Genomic DNA, 25,646 nt, shown 5'->3' with positions numbered 1-25,646 from the left:
TGCAGAGAGAACTGTTTTGCTCGTTTAAGTGTTCTTTTCCTGTTTATAGATAGATATCAGCATTGTCCACTTGATAGTGACCGCCAGCACCTCCTAATGCAGTTTCAATAGATTTGAAAATGAAGACCCTTCATGGCAGACAATCACACTTTGTCCCTACCCACACCCCAGGACTTCCCTCAATCAACCCCTGGCACTCAGAGCAGCTGAGGAATGGAGTCACATCCAGGGGTGTCCCCAGGCCTCAGCATTTGGCCTAGGTCAGTTCAATCTCTTAATTGCTGATCTGGACAAGGCCATCGAGGGCACCCTCAGTCAGTTCCCAGGTGAGCCCAAGCTGGGTGGGAGTGTGGCTGTGCTGGAGGGCAGGAAGCTCTGCAGAGGGATCTTGACAGGCTAGAGCCATGGGCCCAAAACAATGGGATGAGGTTCACCAAGGCCAAGGGCTGGGTCCTGCCCTGGGCTCACAACCACCCCAAATCCCTGGCCATGCCCTGGCCCTGATCCCCACAGCCTGTCCTGTTTCCTTCATCCCTGCATTGCCAGGGACTCTCTGGCACAAGGGAGTTCTGCTCTGGGGATGGAGGGAGGTCCAAGTGCCACCACTGGAGCAGGAACCACAACTCATCAGGTTTGTATCCTTTGGGGGTCAGGAACTGGTGAGACTCAGAGGCATAGAAAGCTTCTCCTCATGGCCAACAGACCATGGTTGAACAGGATACAATTTAATAACAATCTCACTCTTCCCTGAGCTACATGCAAAGTCCGAACGGTGTCTGATGTGTCCTCCATCCACATTTCCATTCAAGCATTAATTTCACACAAATGTGGTTCTGTGACAGATAAAAACACAATTAAGTTCTTGTATCAGGATGCTCATCCTGGAGTGGGTGCAAAACAGCTCAGAACAATTCCTGATTTGCAAAGCTGTCAGTGGTGGGTGGAGAAGGGAGGTCAGGCTGCTTTTGGTGTTGAGGAAATGCTGAAACCACCCTGAGTCATTTCATCTCCTCCTGTCCTGGCTGATCTCCCCTCTTTCCCCTTCCACCCTTTGGCTTTTGTCTCCCACCAGGCCCCCGGTGAAGAGCCTGGCTCTGTGTTCTCCATCCCCTCCTCGCTGGCACTGCCAGGCTGGGATGAGGAGCCCCTCAGCCTTCCCTGCTCTTGGCTGGACAAGCCCAGCTCCCTCAGCCTCTGCTCACAGCCCAAGGGCTCCAGCCCCACCTTGGAGGCCCTTCCCAGACCCTGCTCCAGCTGCCAGACATCTTTCCTGCCCTGGGCAACCCAACCCAGGCCACAGTGACCTGGATAATCCCCGTCCTTGATGTCCTGCTCACACAGCCCTGGCCCCTTGTCCCCATGTCAGGCTCTGGGGTGGATCCTGTGGAACATCCTTTGGTGGAGGCTGTGGCTCCAGGTGGGCCAGGGGGATCCCGGGGGACAGGGACCCCGCTGGGCATGGACAGCATTGGACTTGTTGGGAGAAATTGTGAGGGGGAGCTGGGGCCGAGTGACCAACCCAGTGACCTGACACAGCCCCTCTGGGATGGCACACAGCCCCTCTGGGATGTCACACAGCCCCTCTGGGATGGCACAGCCCCTTCTCTAATGTCACACATCTGATCTCTGATGTCACAGCCAATTCTCTGATGTCATCATCTGCTCTTTGATGTCAGAATTCTGCCGTGTGGTGTCACAGATATGGCCTATGATTTCATAGCTTCTCTGTGACCTCATATACCCCACATGTCATATCCCACTCTGTGACCTCATGTTACCGGATGATAAATTGTTTCCACCAGCTGAGCTCACACCTGGAGCTTGTTCTCCAGGGACCACCAGAGAGACCCCCAGGACAGAAGAACACATGGGTAAAGGGGAGGGGAAATATGGCAATGATTTGGGGGAAATGATTCTCATATGTGTGTTTAGTCCAGGACAATCAATGAATATGTGAGCAAAATACAGAAAATAAACAGAAACTTTCCTCTACTCAGCATTCACGGTTTTGGGAGGAGCTATCCCCTGTGCATCCAGCTGAATAAAGAATGCTGCTTCTTAATGCTACACTGGGGTTAAGGATTTTTCTGTTTTACCGAATTTTTGGTGACACTGCCAAGGAAAGCTCTGTCTGCTGCTGTTCACACGGAGGCTGCCTGGGGCCCAGTGACCATGAAATAATCAAGTGTCGCAGACATCTTTCATGAAAAATCCTTTCTTAGGATTTTTCTTTGTGAGAAGCTGCAGTTTCAGCAACTAAAAGTAAACAATGGTTATCTGCTACTGTAGAATGCAACAGCTAGACCCGTGATTGGTCTCTTGTAGATATTTAGATTTACTGACCACTCATGGCAGAGCTGGCTCTTGCTCTCTGTCTGAGACACAGATTTTTGTTATTCATTCTTTTCTATTCTTAGCTTAGCTAGCTTCTAAAGAAACCTTTTCCTTTCTATTGCTTTTTAGTATAGTCTTAATGTAACATATATCATAAAATAATAAATCAAACCTTCTGATCATAAAGTCAACATTCTTGTCTCTTCTTCATCCTGAAAACCTTTGTGACCACGGTCACAATCAAGTTTTCAGTGTTCTATGAAAGAAGGAGGGGCAGCGACAGAACTCCTACACAGGCATTAGGATGGGCAGACTTTGGCCCTCCCCAGACTTTGGGGGAGTACCAAATCAGGTACTGATTTTTTGAAAGGAAAGAGCCCTTTAAAACAAAGGGATCCAGGAAGGATGGACAAATTTCAAGAAAGTAATCTTAAGGGGGAAGGAGCAACCTGTCCCAGTGTGCCAAAACACGATCTAGAGAGGAAAATGACTGGCCTGGCTGCCCATGCAGCTTTTCTGGGAACTCAGGGGAAAAAAGGACCAGCAATGCAGGAAGTGTTTAAGGATGTTGTTAGGTTATGAAGAAAGTGATGTGAAGAAATGAAAGCTCAATTAGAATTTAAACTGGCGGTTTGTAAAAAGAATAAAAAATATTTATATAAAAAATTATAGCAAAAGGAGGGAGAAGGAGAACATCTACTCCTTATTGGATGCAGTTGAGAATAGAGCAACTGAAGATAAGTAAAAGACAAAGCTACTTAATATCTTGTTTGTCTCAATTTTCAATATTAGGACAGGTTGTTCTCAGGACAAGTGTTCTCCTGAGCTGGTAGATGGGCACAGGGAGCAGAACAGCCCCCTGGAATCCAGGAGGAAGCAGCTGCTGACCTGCTGAGCCACTCAGATGCTCACAGGTGTATGGGATCAGATGGGATCCATCCTAGGGGGATGAGGGAGCTGTGGATGAGCTCCCCAAGCTGCTCTCCATCATTTACCATCAGTCCTGGCTCAGCAGGGAGGTCCCAGAGCACTGGAGGTGCCAGTGTGAGCCCATGCCCAGGAAGGGCTGGAAGGAGGAGCTGGGGAACTCCAGGCCTGTCAGCCTGACCTGGGTGCCCGGCAAGGTTATGGAACAGATCACCTTGAGTGCCACCACAGGGCACCCACAGGATGGCCCAGGGATCAGAGCCAGCCAGCGTGGATTTCAATATCTGCATTCATGGTCTGGATGAGGGGATTGATTCCAGCATCAGCAAATTTGCAGATGACACCAAGCTGGGTGTGAGTGTGGATCTGCTGGAGGGCAGGAGGGCTCTGCACAGGGCCCTGGACAGGCTGGATCCAAGGCCCAAATCCAACAAGGTGAGGTTGAACAAGTCCAAGTGCCAAGCCCTGATATTTGGCCCCAGTGCTACAGGCTGGGGACAGAGTGGCTGGAGAGCAGCCAGGCAGAAAGGGACCTGCAGGGACTGATGGACAGCAGGCTGGACATGAGGCAGCAGTGTGCCCAGGTGACCAAGAAGGCCAATGGCTCCTGGCCTGGATCAGGAATGGTGTGGCCAGCAGGAGCAGGGCAGGGATTCTTGTCCTGTGCTCAGCACTGCTTGGGCAGCACCTCGAGTGCTGTGTCCGGTTCTGGGCCCCCCAATTTAGGAAGGACATGGAGGGGCTGGAGCGTGTCCAGAGAAGGGCAACAAGGCTGGGGAGGGGTCTGGAGCACAAGTCCTGTGAGGAGTGGCTGAGGGAGCTGGGGTTGTTTATCCTGGAGAAGAGGAGGCTCAGGGGAGACAAGGCAGTGTCAGGGCACAGGTTGGACTTGATGATCTCCAAGGTCTTTCCCTACCTTGCTGATTCTGGGATTCTCTGAAGCCACCCTTGGAGCAGTTGCAGGATGAGCCCTGGGCCTCCTCTTCAGCAGCTCCAGCAGCCCAGGTCCCTCAGCTTCTCCTGGCAGCCCCAAAGCCCATCCTGTCAGTCCTGCAGAGCCTCTGCAGCTCCTCCTCATTGCCCAGAACAGGGAGCCCCAGAGGCAGACACAGCAGCCCAGATGTGCTCCCCTGGCCTGGGGTGCCTGTGGCAAGGGAGCAGCACCAGGCACTGCAGGAGCCTGCAGACAATTCCTGCAGCACTTGTAGGATGATCCTGCTGCCCAAGGGACGTTCCCATGGGGCCAATTCAGGGACTGCAATGGGGAGTGGGGCCAGAGAAGAAAGGGCGACCAGGGATGGGCTGTTTGCAGGGGAGGGAACAGGGCTGGGCAAGAGGAAGAAATTTGTACCAGAAGAGTAAAGAAAACAAAGGTGAAGCCAAGGAAATGCTGAGGGCAGTTTGGGGGTGGCTGCCAGGCAGCCCTGGCTCTGAGCAACAGCGTCTGCAGTGGCACAGGAAACTCCCAGCTGATGGGAACAAACTTTCTGGCTGAGTGCAGAGGCCAGGACAAAGCTGAGTGGTTTCCCTGGTGTCCCGCAGGCCTTGCTTGCCCCAGGGGCTGATGGCATTTGTGCTCCCTCAGGTGCCTCTCCCCATGCCCACACCCTGGGGCTGCTCACGGGGGTTTCTGTGCTGAGCATTGGCCTGGCCGTGCTCTTGAGAGAGCCTGGGCAAGGAGCCTGGAGCCCCCAGGGCCTGGCCTGAGGCGTCAGCGCTGCCCCAGCAGTGCCCATGGCCTGTCCCTGCTGCAGCCCCGGCACTGCCTCCCCCAGGGCTGTGCCCGGCCCTGAGAGCACTCAGGCCCTGCAGCAACACCAGGGCCACCAGGGCAGCGGGGCAGGGCCACGGCAGCAGCACTGGCAACACCAAGTGCTGCTGCTGCTGCTGCTGGGCACAGCTGCTGGGCCAGCACTGATCTGCCCCAGCTCTGCACACAGACATTGCTGCTGCAGCTCCAGAGAAGGCAACAAAAGGGCAGAAAAGTTCTGCAGTTTTCTGCAGAAAACTTTGTTGGGAGAGAGCATCAATTCATTTAAAGGCACCGAGAGCACAGCCCCTCATTGACACAGTCTGTGTCCACAGGGAAGGTGGAGAGAAACAAAATGAGAAATGGTACAAACAATGACATTTATTTGTGGACAAGATTAAAAAATTATACAAAGGTAAAGAAACTCCAAAATGAACCCAAGAAGAAGTATCAAATATGACTTTTGTTACAAATGATTTGCAAACACTGGCCAGCAGTTTAATGTTTCTGAAATTTTCCAATGATAAGTCTCCTCACTGCAGTCTTGAGCTCCTTGTTCCTCAGGCTGTAGATGAGGGGGTTCAGGGCTGGAGCCACCACCGAGTACAGAACTGACAGGGCCAGATCCAGGGATTGGGAGGAGATGGAGGGAGGCTTCAGGTAGTAAAATATACCAGTGCTGAGGAACAGAGAGACCACAGCCAGGTGAGGGAGGCAGGTGGAAAAGGCCTTGTGCCGTCCCTGCTCAGAGGGGATCCTCAGCACAGCCCTGAAGATCTGCACATAGGAGAAAACAATGAACACAAAACAACACATTGAAAAACTGGCAGTAACCACAAGAAGCCAAAGTTCTGCAAGGTAAGATTTGGAGCAGGAGAGCTTGAGGATCTGTGGGATTTCACAGAAGAACTGGCCCAGGGCATTGCCCTTGCAAAGGGGCAGGGAAAATGTATTGGCCGTGTGCACGAGAGCATTGAGAAAGCCACTGGCCCAGGCAGCTGCTGCCATGTGGGCACAAGCTCTGCTGCCCAGGAGGGTCCCGTAGTGCAGGGGTTTGCAGATGGACACGTAGCGGTCATAGCACATCATGGTCAGAAGATAGAACTCTGCTGAGATGAAGAAGAGAAAGAAAAATAGCTGTGCAGCACATGCAGTGTAGGAGATGTTGCTGGTGTCCCAGAGGGAATTGTGCATGGCTTTGGGGACAGTGGTGCAGATGGAGCCCAGGTCAGCGAGGGCCAGGTTGAGCAGGAAGAAGAACATGGGCGTGTGCAGGTGGTGGCCGCAGGCTACGGCGCTGATGATGAGGCCGTTGCCCAGGAGGGCAGCCAGGGAGATGCCCAGCAAGAGGCAGAAGTGCAGGAGCTGCAGCTGCCGCGTGTCTGCCAATGCCAGCAGGAGGAAGTGCCTGATGGAGCTGCTGTTGGACATTTGCTGGGACTGGCCCTGGGGAGCTGTTCATGGAGAAATGTCAGTGACAGGTTAGGAGGAACTTTTTCCAGCAAAAAGAAAGACTTTTCCCAGCAAAAACAAAGCCTTTTCCCATAGACCCTTCTTGTATAACCCTCTGACATCCTTTTGAATTTCCAGAAGATTTTCATTCAGCTCCAAGGGGGGATCCCTGGCTGGTGCTGGCTGAGTGGGACATCAGGTTCAGGGCAGCTACACACAGGGTTTTTATTATTCAGCCCTGCTGTGCCGATGTGGGAGGAGGACAGGAACCTGTCCTTGTTTCCCACTTTGAAACCTTGTTAATATAGATGGCCCTGTGAGCACGTGCACCCCCACTGCCTGAGAGCAGGAATGGTAAAATCTGTTTAAATCTTCTAGAGATTTTACAGCTCCTCTTCCCCCTCTCTTGCTATATTCAGATGTCAGAAACTCTCAGCATTTCCGCTGCCCTCAGGGAGAACAGAGTGAGTTCTCTGAGGCAAGGTGGTGAGTGGAGAGTGAGGGGAGGAGGTCTGTCTCCCAGTCCTGTTCCAGGATTCTCTGGGCTTTCATCTTTCTCAGACAGAGGATGATCACCCTCCCATGTTTCCCATTAAAACCATCCTGACCCTGCTGAGAGCAGATGGATCCCCCACAGTCCACCAATTGTCCATTCTTTTCTCAAGGTCTCAGCCCCACATTTGTACCCAGGGACACACAGGGCTCATTTCACCAACCCAGCAGCATTTTCCCATCCTAAACCTTCTGTGCCTCACCCTTGGGCTTTCAGATAACACAGAGATGTTACAGGACAGGATTGCATCATGGATTGAAGCTCGCAGCTTGGACTGAAATCTCAGGGAGACTTCCAAGTGTCCTTCTGATGGCATTGGATTGTGGGAGATGCAGCTCCTTCCCTGGCTGCACTGACAGCATTGCCCAGAGCCGGGCCCTGGGGACAGCGTCACCCTGAGCCAGCTGTGCCCCTGCCAGAGCCCCCAGGGCCGGGCAGCTGCTCCCAGCCCTGTGCTCTGCAGAGGGAACTGGGCCCGGGGCTGCAGAGCTGCCCCACGGCTCTGCTGCAGCTCTGCCTGCACAGGAGGGGCTGCACGCCTTGGAGCCCCGGCCCTGAGGGCAGAGGCTTGGCTGGGGCACAGGAGGGAGGGGGCTTGTTCAGAGGGAGGGGCTGCACTGCAGGGACTCCTGTGGGCATCTCTAAACTCTCCCTGCCACAGCATTGCTGGGCTTTGTTTTCTCTCATTGCCTGATCTTCTCTCTGCTTCCTGCAGATTTTCCTGCTGCAGGGGTTTCCCTGTGCCTGATCTCTCCCTGCCAGCACTCACAGACCCCAAATCTCTGTGCACTCTCCTTGGCCCTACAGAACCCTGCCTGTTTGCAGGGCACTGGCTGGGGGCAGGTTCTGTTTGCAGCTTGGAGAAAGGACAGCTCAGACTGAGCCTGATGGCTCCAGCAAAGGTGATGCTGCTGCTGTCCATGGGCAGAGTGGCTGAAAGCACATTAGGGATCTCCTGTGAACCTATTGATCACTAAAAGTAACAGTTTGGGTGTCTTGGGAACTTTTAAAATTTCATAATTAATAATTCATAAGCAAAATTTACCAGGTCAGATATTACAGGCAATTGTCAAAATTTATCATCATCTTTTAATATTTATCACCACCTCCCTACCATTCTTCAGTAGTAGGAAACTGAATACAAAGTCTTAAGAAATTTCTTATATTTTATCAAAATCCTAGTCTTGGAAATATTCTATGACTGATCAGAACCCCTCAGCATGTCAGAGCTCCATGAGCATTTTACCTCCCCTGCACCAGAAATACCCAGAGTTGTACTCACAGGGTCTGTAGGCATTGGCATGTTCCAGCTTGAGGAGATGACTCCAGGAGCTGCAGCTGCATTGTCCTGCAGCCAGAGGTTCCTGTGCCAAGGGCTGGCAGTGATTGTGCCCCAGGCACTTCTCAGCCCCTTCCCAGCCCTGACTGATTGAAGCTCTCTGTGCCTCTGGGCTGTGCCCGCGCTGGCTGCAGGCAGTGCCCCAGCCCTGCTGGGCTGGCACAAGAGCTGCTCATCAAGAGAAATGTGCTTTTGAAGCTCTTCTTGGTGAGCAGGAGCTGCCTCTGTGCCAGGAGCCCAGCCCAGCTCAGCAGCACAGACACAGCACAAGGACTTTAATCAGCCCCTCTGGGCCTTTGTGCTCAGGCCCTGAACATCAGTCCCTGAGAGGGAGCTGAAGAAACCTCTGCAGAACTCCAAGCAGAATCCAACTCCAAAGTTTCCTGGACTTTTAATGGGTCCCAGTGAGGGACACAACTGAGCAAGTGTCCCCAGGCCCCAGGCAGAGCAGAGAACTGCAGGCAGTGATGACAGGTGGGGACAAAGAGAAGCCAAGTCTTGGTGCCCTGGGGCACAGCAGGGTCTGTGCCAGCAAGGGCTGGGAGGAGACACCTTGTGCTGAGGCCCTGGGGCCTCCTGGCCCAGCCCCAGCCAGGCTGGGCACTGTCAGCCCCTTGTGCTGCCCTCAGCATCCCCCCCTAGCCCACATCCCAGTGGCCTCAAGGATCTGCTGCAAGGAGTCCCTGGGGAGCCTTGCTCAGCAATGGCCCTGGGGGCTCCTTCATGCTCCCTGCAGGGACTGCAGGTTTTTCAAAGGACTTTGGCTTTGGCTTTTGCCTTGGAGTCTCTGAGAGGTTTGTGCAATCATGGCCTCCAATTATCTGCTGTAATTAGTCCCTGGAGAGGCTTTGTCAGTAACAACACTCAGTGGGGCTCATTAATGCTTCAGGGTACTTGAGTTATTTGAAGGTACTTGGTGTTTCCCTTTTGATACAGACTCTGTGAGAGGTTTGTGCAATCATGGCTCCAATTATCGGCTTTAATGAGTCCCTGGAGAGGTCTGTACTGACAGTCAGTGGGGCTCATTAATGCCTTGAGATACTCAAGGATTTTTAGGTATTTTATGGATTTAAGAATACTTTTAGGTACTTTTAAGGATTTTCCTTCCCACACTGAGTCTCTGAGAGGTTTTTGTGCCATCCTGGCCTCCAATTCTCTCCTCTAAGGAGTCCATGAGGAGCCTGTGTTGGGTATCTTCCCTTTTTCTGTTTTAACACAAAGATGGAACTGAAATAATTTTGTAAGACATTCTAAAAGCATCCAAACAAACATGGGACAATTAACAATACAACAACAACCTCTAAGATAATTGATCGTCCTGTTTTAGCTCGGCATCATCCAACCCTTTAGTCCCTTGGACTGGAAGAGTTTATTGACCCAGTCTTTGTTTTCCACTTGAAGCTTCTTGAACCCTTCCTTCAGTACCTGAATGCTCTTGTGGATTGACTGGCTGTGGCTGGAGAGGTTCATGCAGCACATGCCCTCAGAGTCTACACAACCATGCCCAGGTACCCAGAGTAAAAACTCTATCACTGTTCTGCAAGGTGGCGTGTCTGATGGTCTCTGTGTCTGAGAGCAGCCACTCAATGTGAGGGAGGCAGCATTGGTTTGCTTACTCAACAGGCACCCAGGATGGTCTGATTGTCCTAAAGCTTCAGCTGCAGCCATCCAAGGTAGTCCGAATTGGGGGTGCTACCATCCGATACCTGGATCAAAGCTTTCAAAGCCATCTCTTTGATATCATTCAATACTTCTCTGGGGATACCTGCTGCTTGATCATCTGGTAGGGTCTGTTGTCCTTCTCCAGCGAGATAGTTGGTTGTCAATTCTGTCCTTGCCTCATTATTAGCATAGTCTGCTATTAATTGATTTAGTAAACACTTCCATCCCCCTTCCCACAGGGTGTATTCTGTACATGACAACAACCTGGTCATGATATATTTTAAATTATAGGGGGTTAAAGCAAGTGCTGTAAACATGGCCCTCATTAGGCCATTAAAACAAGGTAAGTCCTTCCTATGGTCTTTATCTGCCCTACACAGATCCTTGATTTCCCCATAAACCAATGGCTGATACCTGGGATTCTGCCCCCTACTTTCATACCATCCCAGGGCAATGTGGAGTTTCAAGACTATTTGCCAGTCTCCTTCCTTAACTGCTTCTTTCTGGATCCTTTCCTAGGGATCTTTTGGGGCTGAGGGGCGAGGTGGCTCAGAGGAATCCAAACTGTCTTCTGGGGAGGAAGAATAACTTGGAGCAGAAACATTTGGATCAGAAATAGTGTGACAGTTGGGCTTAGTATCTGTGATTATGGGGTTATATTGTTGCAAGAGGGTGAGGCAAAGGGCACTGCCATTTTTTCAGGCATTCCGGGCCTTGATTTAGGATGGCGGACTTCCAGGGTGGAGTTCTGGAGTCATGGCCCAGGGTGGAGGTGGAATGATTGACAGTGGGGGCGTGACCCGCAGTTGTGGGGGTGGAGTCTGGAGGTTCGTTCAGGGCGGAAGAGAAGGTTGTGGTAGCAGGAAGTGGAGGAGCCAAGATGGAGGGAGGATGCTCGGGCTCCCGAGCCACATTCAGGCTCCTTCCATCTTGAGTCTCCTGGGCATGATGCTCCAAGAAGCGTGGCCATTGCCATCTTGGACCATCGTGGAAGGTCTTAGAAAGGCAGGTTTGAGGGGAGGTCCCAAGTTAGGAGTGACCAATGGATTGAGTTTCTGACACACTGCTTGCTGGTGAATGGTGGTGTGGAAGATGGGGAGCATGTGGGATGCAATGGGGTCCATTTTGATCAAAATGTTGTGTATTTTAACTCTCACTGAGTCCCAAAATTCAGTGGTATGGATTTCATCAGCAGAGGCATATGGAAAATTTTTAATGATCCTCCTCATGATTGATTTTAATTTCTTCTTTGAAAATATTTGGTCATGATCAGTGAGAATTAAAGCACCTATATATGCTCCTTTCTACTTTGGACATCTGGCTGCCCATTTTTCTCTTTCTCTGCCTTATGGGGAAGAGCCACCAGAGGACCCCAAGTCAATTATGGGACGTGGGTGCATGTTGTAAAAACACAGTGGCAAAATGGGCAATAAATGTCTTGCATTTCCCCAAACCCACCTGCAATCCTATGCAGGTGAAACCGTCGTTGTCCCTGCTGATCCTGTGCAAGGTCCCTCAAAGCAACGATGAATCCACTGGGCCCGGCACAATCCAAAATCCCGGGGAGCCCTGGCCTATCCATCAGCCAACCCCAGCTGACGTGACTGACACAGGGAACCCTGAGTGTCATGGTCCCTGTTCGGGCACCAAAGGTCACAGTGAGGGTGGCTGTGACAAACCTCTCTGGTTCCCTGACTTCAGGGCAAGGGTGGGGAAAATGAAAAGGTGTGGGTTCGATGGAGTTGCCCAAAAAGAACTTTAATAACAGGGTGAAAAACAATAAACATGGAGAAATTGAGCACAGTACAAGGGGCAGGATCCAAAGACCTGAGAAAAAGGGGAAGCAACAACATGTACACTTGGGGATAGAACACTCTGGAACAATCCTTGTTTCCATATAAGGGAAACAAGTAACCAATAGGAGAATAGAACTTGGACAAGTTAGCATAGAAACACCAAAGGCTTATTGGGGAACTCTCAAGCTCACCCTAAGTTAAACAAATGATTCCCAGGGCTTGAAACTCATGCCCAGTTCTTCCGGGGTAAAATCTGTCTGACTCTGAGTTACAGCTGGGCTAACTCCCACACTGCTGCTTTGCTCTGGCCCCTTGGTTCCATTGGGGCCCAGTAGTGCAACAATGATTCCCTTGGTTCCACAAGTTCCCATAGTGTCACAATGGCCCCTTCCCTCCATGAGGCCCTGCGGGGTCACAATGGTCTCCGTGATTCCATGGGGCCTTGCAATGCCACAATGCTCTCCATGGATCCACAGTGCCCTGCAGGATCACAACGGCCCTTTGGCTCCACGAGGCCCGGAAATGCAGCAATGGCCTCTTGGTTCCACAAAGCCCTGCTGCTTCACACTGGCCCCTTGGGACCATGCGGCCCAACAGAGCCACAAAGATGTCCTTGGTTCCATGAGGCCCCACAGTGTCACAGTGGCCCCTTGGATCCATGGTACCCTGCAGGGTCACAATGATCCCCTTGGTTCCACAAGTTCCTACAGTGTCACAGGTTCCACAAGGGCCTGCAGTGTCACCATGGCCCATTGGTTCCACAATGCTCTGCAGTGTCACAATGGTCTCCATAGGAAGGAAACAAGTGAGCCCCAGTGGTGCAGGGGCAGATGAGAGGAAGTCACCAGAGGCCAAGGCTGGCCAGACTTGACTGTACGGGCAGATTTTGTCTGGGAGTAACCCTTGGATATAGGGAATTTTAGATGCAGAATCCCAATTTTGGCCATGGGTGCCTAGACAAGAAAGACAGTTCTTTCCCATAGGAATAAAAGCACAGAGCCCCAGTGCTTCACAGTCAGATGGGAAGTGGCCCTTGACATGTTAAATTCAGTGGGACCTGTCAGACAGCCCCCAGGAAGCCAAACGAGGAATTTTAGAAGTCCAGGGGTCCTGCAGGGGTTTGAGGATCCATGGTGGCTGTTGGGTGTCATTTCTCCACCTCATGTCTCAGCAGGAGTTTCTCCAAAAAAGAAATAAAGCTTTTTCCTGAAGCTCCCACTGTGCCTATGACAGGAACCCCTGTGAGTGTCTGGGACATCCCGGTCTTTGGCAGCCTGGGGACTCCTGGGATGTCACCATGGAGCCCCCGTGAGTGCCTGTGACAGATCGGTGCCTTTGTAGCCCAAGGTGCCCTGGGATGTCACCATGGAATGGCTGTGACTGCCTCTGACCACAGGGCTCTTTACCATCCCCAGAAAGCCCTGGGAGGTCTCCATGGAGCCCCTGTCCATGCCTGTAACATTCCAGCTCTGGAACAGCCTGGAGACTCTTGGAAAGTCCCCATGGAACCCCTCTGAGGGCCTGTGACAAATCTGATCCTTAGCGGGCAACCATCCCCAGCCCCCTGTTGCTATGGTCAGTTTCCATGGCAACCATCACCAGGCCCCTGTTGCTATGGTCAGTTTCCATGGCAACCATCACCAGCCCCCTGTTGCTATGGTCAGTGCCTTGGCAGCTCCATGGAGACCCCATTCCAGGGGTGGTGGCCATGGACACCAGCTCAGGCCTGCAGCCAGAGCCCGTTGCCATGGCAACCATTGGCAGCCCCATCCCCAGGCTGATGGGATCCCAGAAGCACAGAATTGGCTGAGCTGGGAGGGACCCATCAGGATCCTCCAGTCCGACTGCTGGCCCTGCACAGGACACCCCAACAATGCCAGCCTGGGCCTGGCAGCGCTGGCCAAACGCTGCTGCAGCTCAGAGAGCCCTGGAGCTGGGACCCTGCCCTGGGGAGCCTGGCCAGGGCCCCAGCAGCCTCTGGGCAAAAACCTTTTCCTGACATCCAACCTGAGCCTGCCCCGACTCAGCTGCAGCCGCTCCCTCCACTCCTGTCCCTGGGCACCAGAGGGAAGAGGTTCCCAGAGCCCCAGCCAGGGACCCGCTCCCAAGGCTGCTGCCATGGCCACCAGGGCTGGCACCAGCTGGGATGCTCGCTTTCCACGGGCCGGGCTTCAGGAATGGGATTCCCCAATTTCCTGCTCCCGCTAAAACCGCGCTGCCCTTGCTGCCCTCCCGCCTCCCATGGAAAGCACAAAAGGCAAAGATCCCAGGCTGGGATAAGAACAATTTATTGGGAACAGGAATGAGATAAAGAAGAAACAGGAACAGAAACAATATTGATAACAGAAGGGAAAAATAAAACTGTTTACAGGGAAAACTACAACACAACTCACAGGGTCCGCCTGGCTACAATATTTCCTGCCTGGAAAGGACACCCTTCTCCTCAGGGAGAGAGAGAGAGAGTCCCTTTCCTGTCCCAGGCAATGACCTGTGGTGGGAGTGAATGTAATGACAGGACCATGGCCAGCCCCTCATATTTTTCAAAGCCACATCATGTCACTGGGAGGGGCAGGAAAAGGGACAGGTGTCTTCCTCACATGGATCACAGGGAGTATGGATCACCAGGGCTCTTCCCAATGTGGGACCTCCAATGGAGGACCGAATTTGGAGCAGTGAACGAAGCTCCTCCTGAAACTGGGGAATTTGCAGGGCTTCTCTTACCGCTGACTCTGTTTGTGTCTGGTCAAGTTAGAGCTGAAAGTGAAGCTCTTCCCACACTGGGGACACTAGTAGGGCCTCTCCCCAGTGTGGATGCGCCGGTGGGTGTTGAGTTGGGATGTGCAGCTGAAGCCCTTCCCACACTCCCCACACTCGTAGGGCCATTCCCCATTGTGGATCATCTGGTGGCTGATCAGGGTGCTGCTCTGCCTGAAGCTCTTCCCACACTCCAAGCACTTGTGGGGCTTCTCCCCATCATGAAGCTGCCCATGGACCACCAGCTCTGAGCTCTGGCTGAAGCTCTGTCCACCTTCCTGGCTCAGGGTGGGTCTTTCCTCCTCAGAGCACCCGGAGCTGGGTTTGCAAACCCTCCTCCTGCAGGATCTATGAAGATTTTCCTCCCCATTGGAGTTCTGCACTGTGGAGCCACTCAAAACTGCCTCTTCCACGAGGTCCTGCCAAGGAGATTTGTCCTCCCTGGTCTCCATCCTGACCTCCTTCCCTGGGGGAGGAAGGACGAGGATAGGTTGGGATTTGCCTCCGTGCCAGAGGGAAGGGGAAGGAGATCCCCCCAGTGCATCCCCAGAAGGACGGGGTTGTCAGCAGGGTTGTCCTGCAGCTGGGGGCTGTGCTGGGCTGGGAGATGGAGCAGGAGAGAGGGGGAAAGGGGCATTGACTTCCTCCTCACCTGCCTGGGGCTCCTGGGCCATCTTCCTTTTTTGGGCAGCCTCCTCCTCCATCCAATCGAGATTTGGGAATGGGAAATTCTGTTTCAGGGACCAAACACAGGGTGCACACATTGTCTTTTGTACTGGTTTGAAGGCAAACCTGGGGGAGAGTCTAAGTCAGAATTACAATTTAATAAGAAAATTACAATCAAGGCCATGATGCAGAAACACTGCCTTAAACTGACAGAGTCAGGATATAACCTGACACCCTGCTGGTCAGGGTGGTGGCAGCAGTCCCATTAAATGGTGGCTGCAGTCCTGTTGGAGTGATGAACGTGATTCTGTCCAAGCAGTGATCCTGTAGAAGGGTCTGGTCTTCCTCTGAAGGTCCAGGGGTGGTTCTGGAGCTCTTGTCCTCGGGGAATCCAGTAGGCAAGCTGCTCCTGGTGCTGCAAGGCTCAGCTTATATCCAGGTAGGAATGCTTGGATCCTGCCCCTGGGCGGAGCATCCCACAATGGGAGGATGGAATTTTATCAGTCCTGCAGTGACACTCAATGGCCCATTCCCAGAAGATATCTCCCCTGGAGGGCGTTATCAGGCCTGAGTCATGGAAGAGATCAAGAACACTGCCCCACCTGTTTATAGCAGTTGATGAAGATGGGCATTGAAAACATGCATTGGGTTCCATCTTACACTGCAGCCTGAAACAGTGGGGGAATCCCTGCTCAGGGGGTGAACACCACCCCCCTTACCCAAACTGGCTCAGGTGTAAAACCCCCACCCCGGGAAGGCCACACACACAGGGGACAATGTCACACTTGCCCTGCCCCAGAGGAGGTCTCTGTCCCTGTCACTCCGTGGCTGTCATCCCTTTTCTCTTTCACAGGCCGGGGGCTTTTCCAAATCTAAGAATAAGTTTTTTCTCTTTCCCTGTCACCTTTGTGACATCTACACAGAGCTTTCCCTTCCTTTTCATAACAGAGGTATTGCAATGTGTTGGGCCGAATTTCCACTTTTCTTTTATCAGAATGTGCCAGCAGCTGAGCTGGAGCTGGGCAGGACCAATGGATTTTGGAATTGCCACAGAATTGCTTCTACTGTCAGTTTATTAAATTTTGGGATTTGTTTGGGTTTTCACCACAAGTGACTTGTGGGAAGAGCAAATTCAAGGCATTTTCTGTAGGGTTAAGTTTGATTTTTGTCAAGAAACAACTTTACTTTGTCCGGTGCCCAGGGGATGGTCAAGGGGTCTCTGGGCCTCTCACACTGGGGGATCCTTGGGAGGGCCTTGGGGGGGTTGTCCCTGTCACCCCAGGCCATTCCCCAGGGTTTGTCCCTGTCCCTGTCCCCCCAGGCCATTCTCCAGGGGTGTCCCTGTCACTGTCACCCCAGGCCATTCCCCAGGGGTGTCCCTGTCCCTGTCACCCCAGGCCATTCCCCAGGGTTGTCCCTGTCCCTGTCACCCCAGGCCATTCCCCAGGGGTCTCCATCATTCTCACCCCAGGGAATGCCTGGAGGGTCTCCCTCCCTCTCTCCCCTGTGCCAGGGGGTGCTCGGGGCAGTCTCTGTCCCTCTCAGCCCAGGGGATGCTCGGGGCTCTCTGTCCCCTGGCCCTGGGGGATGCTCGGGGGGTCTCCATCCCTCTGGCCTCAGGCAATGCCTGTGCAGGGCTGGGCACCAGGGGCTCTGTGTCCCTCTCACCGCTGAGGCTGCTCGGGGCTGGGGGGGCTCTGCCACCTTCTCACCCCTGGGGAGGCCGGGGGGGTCTCTGTCCCTCTCAGCCCTGCTGGGACCCCACCCAAACATCATCGGGGTCACAGGGACAGAGACACCCCCAAAGCCCCAGAAGGGCTGAACCTGGGATTTGGTTTGGGGCTGAGGATTTAGGAAGGGGCTGGAATTGGGGCTGGGCTTGGAGGCTTGGAGTTGGGGCTGAGATTTGGATTAGAGCTGGGATTGGGGTTAAGGCTAGACATGGGATTGGCTTTAGGGCTGGGGTTGGGATTGGGTCTGGGGCTAGACGAGTCTGGCACTGGGATGAGATTAAATACAGAACTGTGAGTGTGTCTGAACATGGAGTGAGATTGAGACCAGGATCAGGGTCAGGTTTGGGACTGAGCTCACCCAGAGCAGGACAGGGGGGTTGTCACTGCAGGATGTCCCTGGCATTGTCCCAGCCCTCCTCAGGCACCTCCAAACATGGGGGGCAGCTGGGTGCCCCAAGATCCAGGTGCTCCCATGCTGCCCCTCAATACCAGGTGAGCATTCCCTGAGGGCAGCCCTGACTGTGACCCTTGGGGCTCTGGGATCAGCCCTCACATCCCTGTGGGAGCAGCTGCAAGCAGCATGGGAGATTTTTATCCCCCACCTCTTCCATGTGGGAGGACGAAGCCCAGCTGTCCTTTTCTTCTGGTGCCTCCTCCTCTCCTCAGCTGAGGATGTCAAACTCACCAGGAGCAGGAAAATCCCCATTCCCTGTTTGCTTGTGGATACAGCGTGGAACATCCACCCAGAATGAAAAACTTTCTGACAGCCCTGCTGAATTACACTGGGAGGAGGTTTCTGAGAAGGGGAAAAAATTGTATTTTGATAGGAAATAAAAGGTGCAAAATGATTTCTTTCTCTAATATTCCTTTTCAGTCAGTTCTGGTCTGTTTTCAGAGTGCCACCTTCTCAGCTGATTGTGTTTGTGTCCTCCTTTCTCTCCTGCCTTTCTTTGCCTGCTCTGTTTCTCTCTCAGTGTCTCCCTTGACCCAGGGCAGCTCCCCCCAAAGACCCTGCCCTGATTTAATTCCCAATCCAGGAGCTACAACAACCATGGGTGAAGTTATGAAGGCCAGCAGTGAAATGTCACTGTAGGATCTTGCTCCACTTGGCTTTTGGCTCCTTCTTAAGAGCTTTTCCTTCCAGGGCAGGAGCATCTTTTCCTGTCTGGGAACTGGAATTCCAGCCCCTGGCAGTGTGTGCCATGGATCCCAGAGGGGCATTCCCGAGGTTCCCAGGGTGCTGCTCCTGCTGTGCCTCCCAAGGAGCTGTGCAGGGCCAGGGGACAAGGTCCAGCAGCTCTGTGGGCTCCCAGAGCACACAGCAAAGGTGGCTTTGATGGACATTTCCCAGCACCTTCCCCGCTGGAAGCAGAGGGAGGGAGGAAATGGAAGCGAGTCCCCGACAAAATCTTGGAAGGATTGGGCTGGGAAAGGACCCTGCCCATGGGTTACGATTTCGCGAGGGAGAGACGCCTCTGCCCCAGGGAAGGTGCGAATGAGAGCGTGGGAACGCAACCTGTGGATCTGCTCGAACTTGGATTGAACTGAACAAGAAATGGGGAGGAGATAGGGAGAGAAAGAAATCGGGAAGAGATCTCAGAGAGAGAAAGAAATAGGAAAGAGTTCTCAGAGGGGGAGAAAGAAAGAGGAAAAGGCTCCGTCCCGGACTCCGCAGCTGCCGGGGACACCCGCAGGGCGCAGCGCCTTTCACAATTCCAGCCAATCAGAGGAGGCGCTGAACAATTTCCAGCCAACCAGAGCTTTTCTCGCTGATGACTCACCGGTTGCCAGGCGGACCCGCAGAGCCCAGCGGCCCCGGAGCGGAGTTTGGGGCTCGGGCCGGGGGCACGGATCCGCCCCGGGGGGGTCCCCGAGCCCCCTGCCCAGCCCTGGGGCCGATCGGGGGCTCCCCCACCCAGCAGCCGGGGCTGCGGGGCCGCGGGGCAGAGGGGTGGGAAAGGGGGGTCCGGGCTGGCAGCGGAGGAAATGCGGGAGGAAGAGGAGGGAGAGGAGGAGCAGGAGCGGGAGCGGGAGAATCCCGGCGCTCGCAGCGCCCGCACGCTGAGCCTGCAGCAGCCCCTGCCCCGGGAGCATCGCCCCCAGCCCCGAGCCGCAGGTGAGGGCGAGGCCGAGCTCGCCCCGGCTCCAGCCAGGGGTATCCGGGAGGATTTTTTTGGAGCGTGTTCGGAGCCGGCAGATCCCGGACTCGAGCCCCGGGTATCTCCGGGCTCCCTAAGAGGAGCTTTTTCGGGGGCAGAGGAGCCGCGATCGCCCCTCAGGAGGGTCCCGGGGGGTCCACGTGGGGATGGCCCGGTACCGACGGGGCGGGACATTGGTTTTGGGGATCCCCGTGAGAGCCGGGGCTGTGGAACGGGGGACCCCCGGGGCGGGGAGAGGGGAAGGGGCGATACCGGAGCTGGGGCACCCCCGGCAGCCCGGAGATGAGGCGGGGACGGGACCCCCTGACCCTGACAGGGGCGCGTCCTGGGGTGACTTCATGATGCTCGTGCCCCATCGGTCCGTTTAGCCCAGAAATGAGTTCTGCACCTTTAAGGCTGGTTCTGAGAGCCAAGGGGAGGAGGAAGAAGCTGCAGTTTGTTTTCAGACACTGCACTCACTCCTCCACATTCCAGCTCCTGGATGGACAGAGGGCGGGACAGAGCTCTCCTTTGCTTTTAGTTAGTTTTTAGCTCTCTGAGGCAGAGAAGTTCCCTGGACTGTGTTTTTTTCTTTTTCTTTGGAGCTGTTTAATCCTGCTCTGGACTGAACACCCAGAACACCACTGGCAGCTCCCACCTGTGGCCCACCGGGCTGAGCCTGGGCCGTGGCATTTCCAATACAGGAGGGACTGATAAGAGACTGATAAGAGACTGAGTGCACTGAGCTACAGGCCAAGGAGGGACATGTGGAGTTTGTCATCTATTTTGGAGCAGCAGGAGGTTTATTACTTAATATTGTTCAATTTTTCTGCTGGTGAATGCTTTGCCTGTTAAATAAAGCGGGTTTTTCCACTTTTCTCCAAGGAAATATTTTTCCAAACTGGCTGAGGGTGGGGCTGCTGAATCTGCATTCTAGAGGAAACCCCTTTTGGAGGTTTTCAACCAAATTTGCCCTAAAGCAGGACAGGGTGGTTGGAAGAGGGGGGAAGCCCAAGAGGCTGGATTGAGGGTAGGCTGGAGAGGGGGACCCTGGGACTCCAAAATCCGCCTGCATCCCTTAGCAGGACCCTGGAGAGGGGGGATCCCCAGGACCCATGGGATCCCCAACAGCTCAGAGACAGGGGACCACCAGAACCCCAGAGGGATGAGACTGGAAATGGGACACTCCTGGTGGCTTTTTTTTTATTCACTATTGATTTTTGGAGGTTTTTATGCACATCAGGTGACTTCTAGAGATGGACTTGTGTGGGAGGAATCCCCAACCCAAGGCATTCACAGCTTGTTTTTCCCCAAAACAGGATTTTCCCCAAAGCTTCCCACAGTGACATCCCCTTCTGTCCTGCTCTGGGTGAGCTCAGTCCCAAACCTGACCCTGATCCTGGTCTCAATCTCACTCCAGGTTTAGACACACTCACAGTTCTGTATTTAATCTCATCCCAGTGCCAGACTCATCTAGCCCCAGACCCAATCCCAACCCCAGCCCTAAAGCCAATCCCATGTCTAGCCTTAACCCCAATCCCAGCTCTAATCCAAATCTCAGCCCCAACTCCAAGCCCAGCCCCAATTCCAGCCCCTTCCTAAATCCTCAGCCCCAAACAAAATCCCAGCTTCAGCCCTTCTGGGGCTTTGGGGGTGTCTCTGTCCCTGTGACCCCGATGATGTTTGGGTGGGGTCCCAGCAGGGCTGAGAGGGACAGAGACCCCCCCGGCCTCCCCAGGGGTGAGAAGGTGGCAGAGCCCCCCCAGCCCCGAGCAGCCTCAGCGGTGAGAGGGACACAGAGCCCCTGGTGCCCAGCCCTGCACAGGCATTGCCTGAGGCCAGAGGGATGGAGACCCCCCGAGCATCCCCCAGGGCCAGGGGACAGAGAGCCCCGAGCATCCCCTGGGCTGAGAGGGACAGAGACTGCCCCGAGCACCCCCTGGCACAGGGGAGAGAGGGAGGGAGACCCCCCAGGCATTCCCTGGGGTGAGAATGATGGAGACCCCTGGGGAATGGCCTGGGGTGACAGGGACAGGGACACCCCTGGGGAATGGCCTGGGGTGACAGGGACAGGGACACCCCTGGGGAATGGCCTGGGGTGACAGGGACAGGGACAGCCCCTGGGGAATGGCCTGGGGTGACAGGGACAGGGACACTCCTGGGGAATGGCCTGGGGTGACAGGGACAGGGACAACCCCCCCAAGCCCCTCCCAAACATCCCCCAGGGCAAGAGGCACAGAGACCCCTTGAGCGTTCCCTGGGCACTGGACAAAGTAAAATTGTTTCTCGTCAGAAATCAAACTTAACCCTACAGAAAATGCCTTGAAGTTGCTCTTCCCCAAGGACAATTGTGATGGAAATGCAAACAAATCCCAAACATTAATAAACTGACAGTACAAGCAATTTTGTGGCAATTGCAAGTTTCATTGGTTCCTGCTTAGCTCCAGCTCAGCTGCTGGCACATTCTGATAAAAAAAAAGTAGAAATTCAGCCCAATACAGATTATGAAAAGGAAGGGAAAGCTCTGTGTAGCTGTCACAAAGGGGACAGGGACAATGAGAAAAATGATTCTCACATTTGGCAAAGAACCCAAGCCTGGGAATTCAGGAGTTATTTGGGAATTTAGCAACTTGAGCTGGGCTTCTTGTGAGACTTTTAGCAGCCTTGTATTCCTCACCATGGGGTGAATGAACCTTGACAGTCTCGATGGTATCTTTGGCTCCCTTTCCTCCAGTGATTTTAACAAACTCTTCAAGAAAGGACATAAAAATATTTTCTTTACACTGGCCACCCACAACAGCCATTTTCCTCATCAGTTCTCCCATAAGTCGCTCAGAGGAAGCTGCGTCCAAGTTTCCAAGAGTTCCTCCAGAGAGAACCACAACCTCCTCAGACAAGGGAACCATGCTGTTCTCAAAGGCACTTGGGGACAGAGAACAGTGCCCTGAACTCACTGTGCCAAAATAATCTTGCAATCTGGTTAAGAAAATCATAAGAGAGATGCCTCTGCCCCAATTAAGGTGCAAATGAGACCAAATCCAAGGTGGATTTTATTGAACAGTAAATCTGAGGTAGAGAGAGAGATGGAAAGAAAGAGAAAAGGGGGGGACAGCAAGGGAGTGACAGGGACAGAGACCTCCCCTGGGGCAGGGCAAGTGTGACATTGTCCCCTGTGTGTGTGGCCTTCCCGGGGTGGGGGTTTCACACCTGAGCCAGTTTGGGTAAGGGGGGTGGTGTTCACCCCCTGAGCAGGGATTCCCCCACTGTTTCAGGCTGCACTGTAAGATGGAACCCAATGCATGTTTTCAATCCCCATCTTCATCAACTGCTATAAACAGGTGGGGCAGTGTTCTTGATCTCTTCCATGACTCAGCCCTGATAACGCCCTCCAGGGGAGATATCTTCTGGCAATGGGCCATTGAGTGTCACTGCAGGACTGATCAAATTCCATCATCCCATTGTGGGATGCTTGCCCAGGGGCAGGATCCAAGCATTCCTACCTGGATATAAGCTGAGCCTTGCAACACCAGGAGCAGCTTGCCTACTGGATTCCCAGAGGACAAGAGCTCCAGAACCACCCCTGGACCTTCAGAGGAAGACCAGACCCTTCTACAGGATCACTGCTTGGACAGAATCACGTTCATCACTCCAACAGGACTGCAGCCACCATTTAATGGGACTGCTGCCACCACCCTGACCAGCAGGGTGTCAGGTTATATCCTGACTCTGTCAGTTTAAGGCAGTGTTTCTGTATCATTGCCTTGATTGTAATTTTCTTATTAAATTCAAATTGTGACTTAGACTAACCCCCATGTTTGCCTTCAATCCTGTACAAAAGACAATGTACTCACCCCTTGTTTGGTTCCCAAAAGAGAATTTTCCATTCCCAAACCTTGACTGGATGGAGGAGGAGGATCTGAGGAAGAGGAAGAAGGAGCCCTGGGGTACCCGGGCAGGTGAGGAGGAAGTCAGTGCCCCTTTCCCCCTCTCTCCTGCTCCATCTCCCAGCCCAGCACAGCCCCCGGCTCCAGGACAACCCTGCTGCCAACCCCGTCCTGCTGGGGATGCACTGGGGGGATCTCCTTCCCCTTCCCTCTGGCACGGAGGCAAATCCCATCCTCTCCTTGTCCTTCCTCCCCCAGAAAAGAAGCTGAGGATGGAGACCAGGGAGGAGAAATCCGCACAGCAGAACCACATGGAAGAGGCCATTTTGAGTGACTCCAGGGCACAGGAATCTAACAGGGAGGAAAATCCCCAGAGATCCCACAGGAGGAGGGGCTCCAAACCCAGCCCAGGGTGCTCTGAGGAGGAAAGACCAACCCTGAGCCAGGAAGGTGGACAGAGCTTCAGCCAGAGCTCAGAGCTGGTGGTCCATGGGCAGCTTCATGATGGGGAGAAGCCCCACAAGTGCTTGGAGTGTGGGAAGAGCTTCAGGCAGAGCAGCACCCTGATCAGCCACCAGATGATCCACACTGGGGAATGGCCCTACGAGTGTGGGGAGTGTGGGAAGGGCTTCAGCTGCAGCTCAGAGCTCATCAGGCACCAACGCATCCACACTGGGGAGAGGCCCTATGAGTGCTCCACCTGTGGGAAGAGGTTTCAGAGCAGCTCCAGTCTCCTCCGCCACCAGCAGATTCACACTGGGGAGAAGCCATTTTGCTACCCTGACTGTGGGAAGGGCTTAAAGCACAACTCCAACCTCATCAGGCACTGGCACATCCACACTGGGGAGAGGCCCTACGAGTGCACCCAGTGTGGGATGAGCTTCGCCTGGAGCTCTGCCTTGACACAACACCCATGGAGGCACCGGTAAGAGAACCCCTGAAAATGCCCCAACTGCAGGAGGAGCTTCGTGCACTGCTCCAGCTTCATCCCCCATGAGAAAAACATGTTGGGTAGAGCCTGGGTGATCCATGTTCCCCATGATCCATGCTGGGAAGACACCTGTCCGTCTTCCCCTGTCAATGACATGGTGTAGAACTGAAGAACATAATGGTCTGGCCATGGCTGTGTCATTACATTCGCTCCCACCTCAGGTCATTGCCAGGGGCAGGAAACCAATCTCTCTCTCTCTCTCCCTCCATGAGGAGAAGGGTGTCCTTTCCAGGTGGGGGAAATATGTTGCTGGGAAGAGACAGGCAGTTGTGTTGGAGTTTTCCCTGTAAATAGTTTGATTTATCCCTTCTGTTATCAATATTGTTTCTGTTCCTGTTTTTTCCTTATCTGGTTGCTGTACCAAATAAATTGTTCTTATCGCAGCCCGGGATCTTTGCCTTTTGTGCTTTCCATGGGAGGCGGGAGGGCAGCGAGGGCAGCGTGGTTTTAGCAGGAGCAGGAAATTGGGGAATCCCATTGCTGAAGCCCGGCCCGTGGAAACCGAGCATCCCAGCTGGTGCCAGCCCTGGTGTTCATAGCAACCACCCCGGCATGGGGTCTCCATGGAGCTGCCAAGGGACTGAGCATAGCAACAGGGGGCTGGTGATGGTTGCCATGGAAACTGACCATAGAAACAGGCTCCGTGTGATGGTTACCATGGAAACTGACCATAGCAACAGGGGGCTGGTGATGGTTGCCTGCTAAGGATCAGATTTGTCACAGGCCCTCAGAGGGGTTCCATGGGATCTTTCCAAGAGTCTCCAGGCTGTTCCAGAGCTGGAATGTCACAGGCAGAGACAGGGGCTCCATGGAGACCTCCCAGGGCTTTCTGGGATGGTAAAGAGCCCTGGGGTCAGAGCAGTCACAGCCATTCCATGGTGACATCCCAGGGCACCTTGGGCTGCAAAGGCACCCATCTGTCACAGGCACTCACGGGGGCTCCACGGTGACATCCCAGGAGTGCCCAGGCTGCCAAAGAGCCGGGATGGCCCAGACCCTCACAGGGGTTCCTCTCATGGGCACAGTGGGAGCTTCAGGCAAAGTTTATTAGAGAAGCTCCTGTTAGGTCACAAGGTGCAGAAACGAGCCCCAATAGCCCCCACAGATCCGCGAATGTCTCCATTGAGTCAGAGATGACACAGACTCAGATCAGAAGGCTAAGGGCTAAAAGCCATCCATTTTTTCAATCCTCTTCCTTTTGACCTTGGTTTTCTACAGGTGGATCTCATTGGTCATTTAATCAACACTTTCACATGATTACTGAAGGACAACCCCCTTCAGTAAACAACTTAATGGAAAAAACAACCTATTACAGACACCACCTGTCAATAGTTTACAATTCTTTCTCTCCAGCTTGCTAATGGTTCCCAATCTAATTAATGGGAAAACACTCTTGCTTTCTCTGTCTCTCACCAGACTCTCATATTCACAGAAAAATACCCCCAAGGACCTCCAGGCTTTGTAATCTCCTTCTGTGAGAGGAGCCTTGGAGCAGCTGGCTCCAATCCCAGCCTCAGACTTTTACAGAGTTCATGGGTAAAGAATTCTCAAGGTGAAATTTAACCTTTAGCATTTGTCCCACAGGATTAAGGATGACAAAGCATATATATTTATAAAGAATTTCTATTATCTATTAGGGTAACGATTAGACAAAATTATCTTATCTT

General features: G+C 53.4%; 2 protein-coding genes across 2 annotated transcripts in view; one reads left to right on the top strand and one right to left on the bottom strand.

Moving 5' to 3' along the window:
• LOC143692441 (uncharacterized) overlaps positions 1-23,917 on the top strand; it is a 351,032-nt gene extending 327,115 nt beyond the window's left edge. The window contains exon 12 of the mRNA XM_077172674.1: positions 23,439-23,917. Within this exon, the coding sequence (XP_077028789.1) occupies positions 23,439-23,917 (479 nt within the window). The remainder of the gene's footprint in view (positions 1-23,438) is intronic.
• LOC143692380 (olfactory receptor 14J1-like) lies at positions 5,510-6,442 on the bottom strand. The gene has a single exon (XM_077172615.1). It carries the CDS (start codon positions 6,440-6,442, stop codon positions 5,510-5,512), a length of 933 nt encoding a protein of 310 aa, XP_077028730.1.
• Positions 23,918-25,646: the final 1,729 nt, after the last annotated feature.

The sequence above is a fragment of the Agelaius phoeniceus genome, assembly GCF_051311805.1.
Source record: "Agelaius phoeniceus isolate bAgePho1 chromosome W unlocalized genomic scaffold, bAgePho1.hap1 SUPER_W_unloc_1, whole genome shotgun sequence".
NCBI lineage: Eukaryota > Metazoa > Chordata > Aves > Passeriformes > Icteridae > Agelaius > Agelaius phoeniceus.
The sequence above is the reverse complement of the archived record's forward strand: the minus strand, read 5'-3'. Positions and strand labels throughout refer to the sequence as shown.

Bases quoted from the DNA above. Each gene is read 5' to 3' on its own strand.
- LOC143692380 (XM_077172615.1), bottom strand. From the start codon at position 6,442: ATGTCCAACAGCAGCTCCATCAGGCACTTCCTCCTGCTGGCATTGGCA.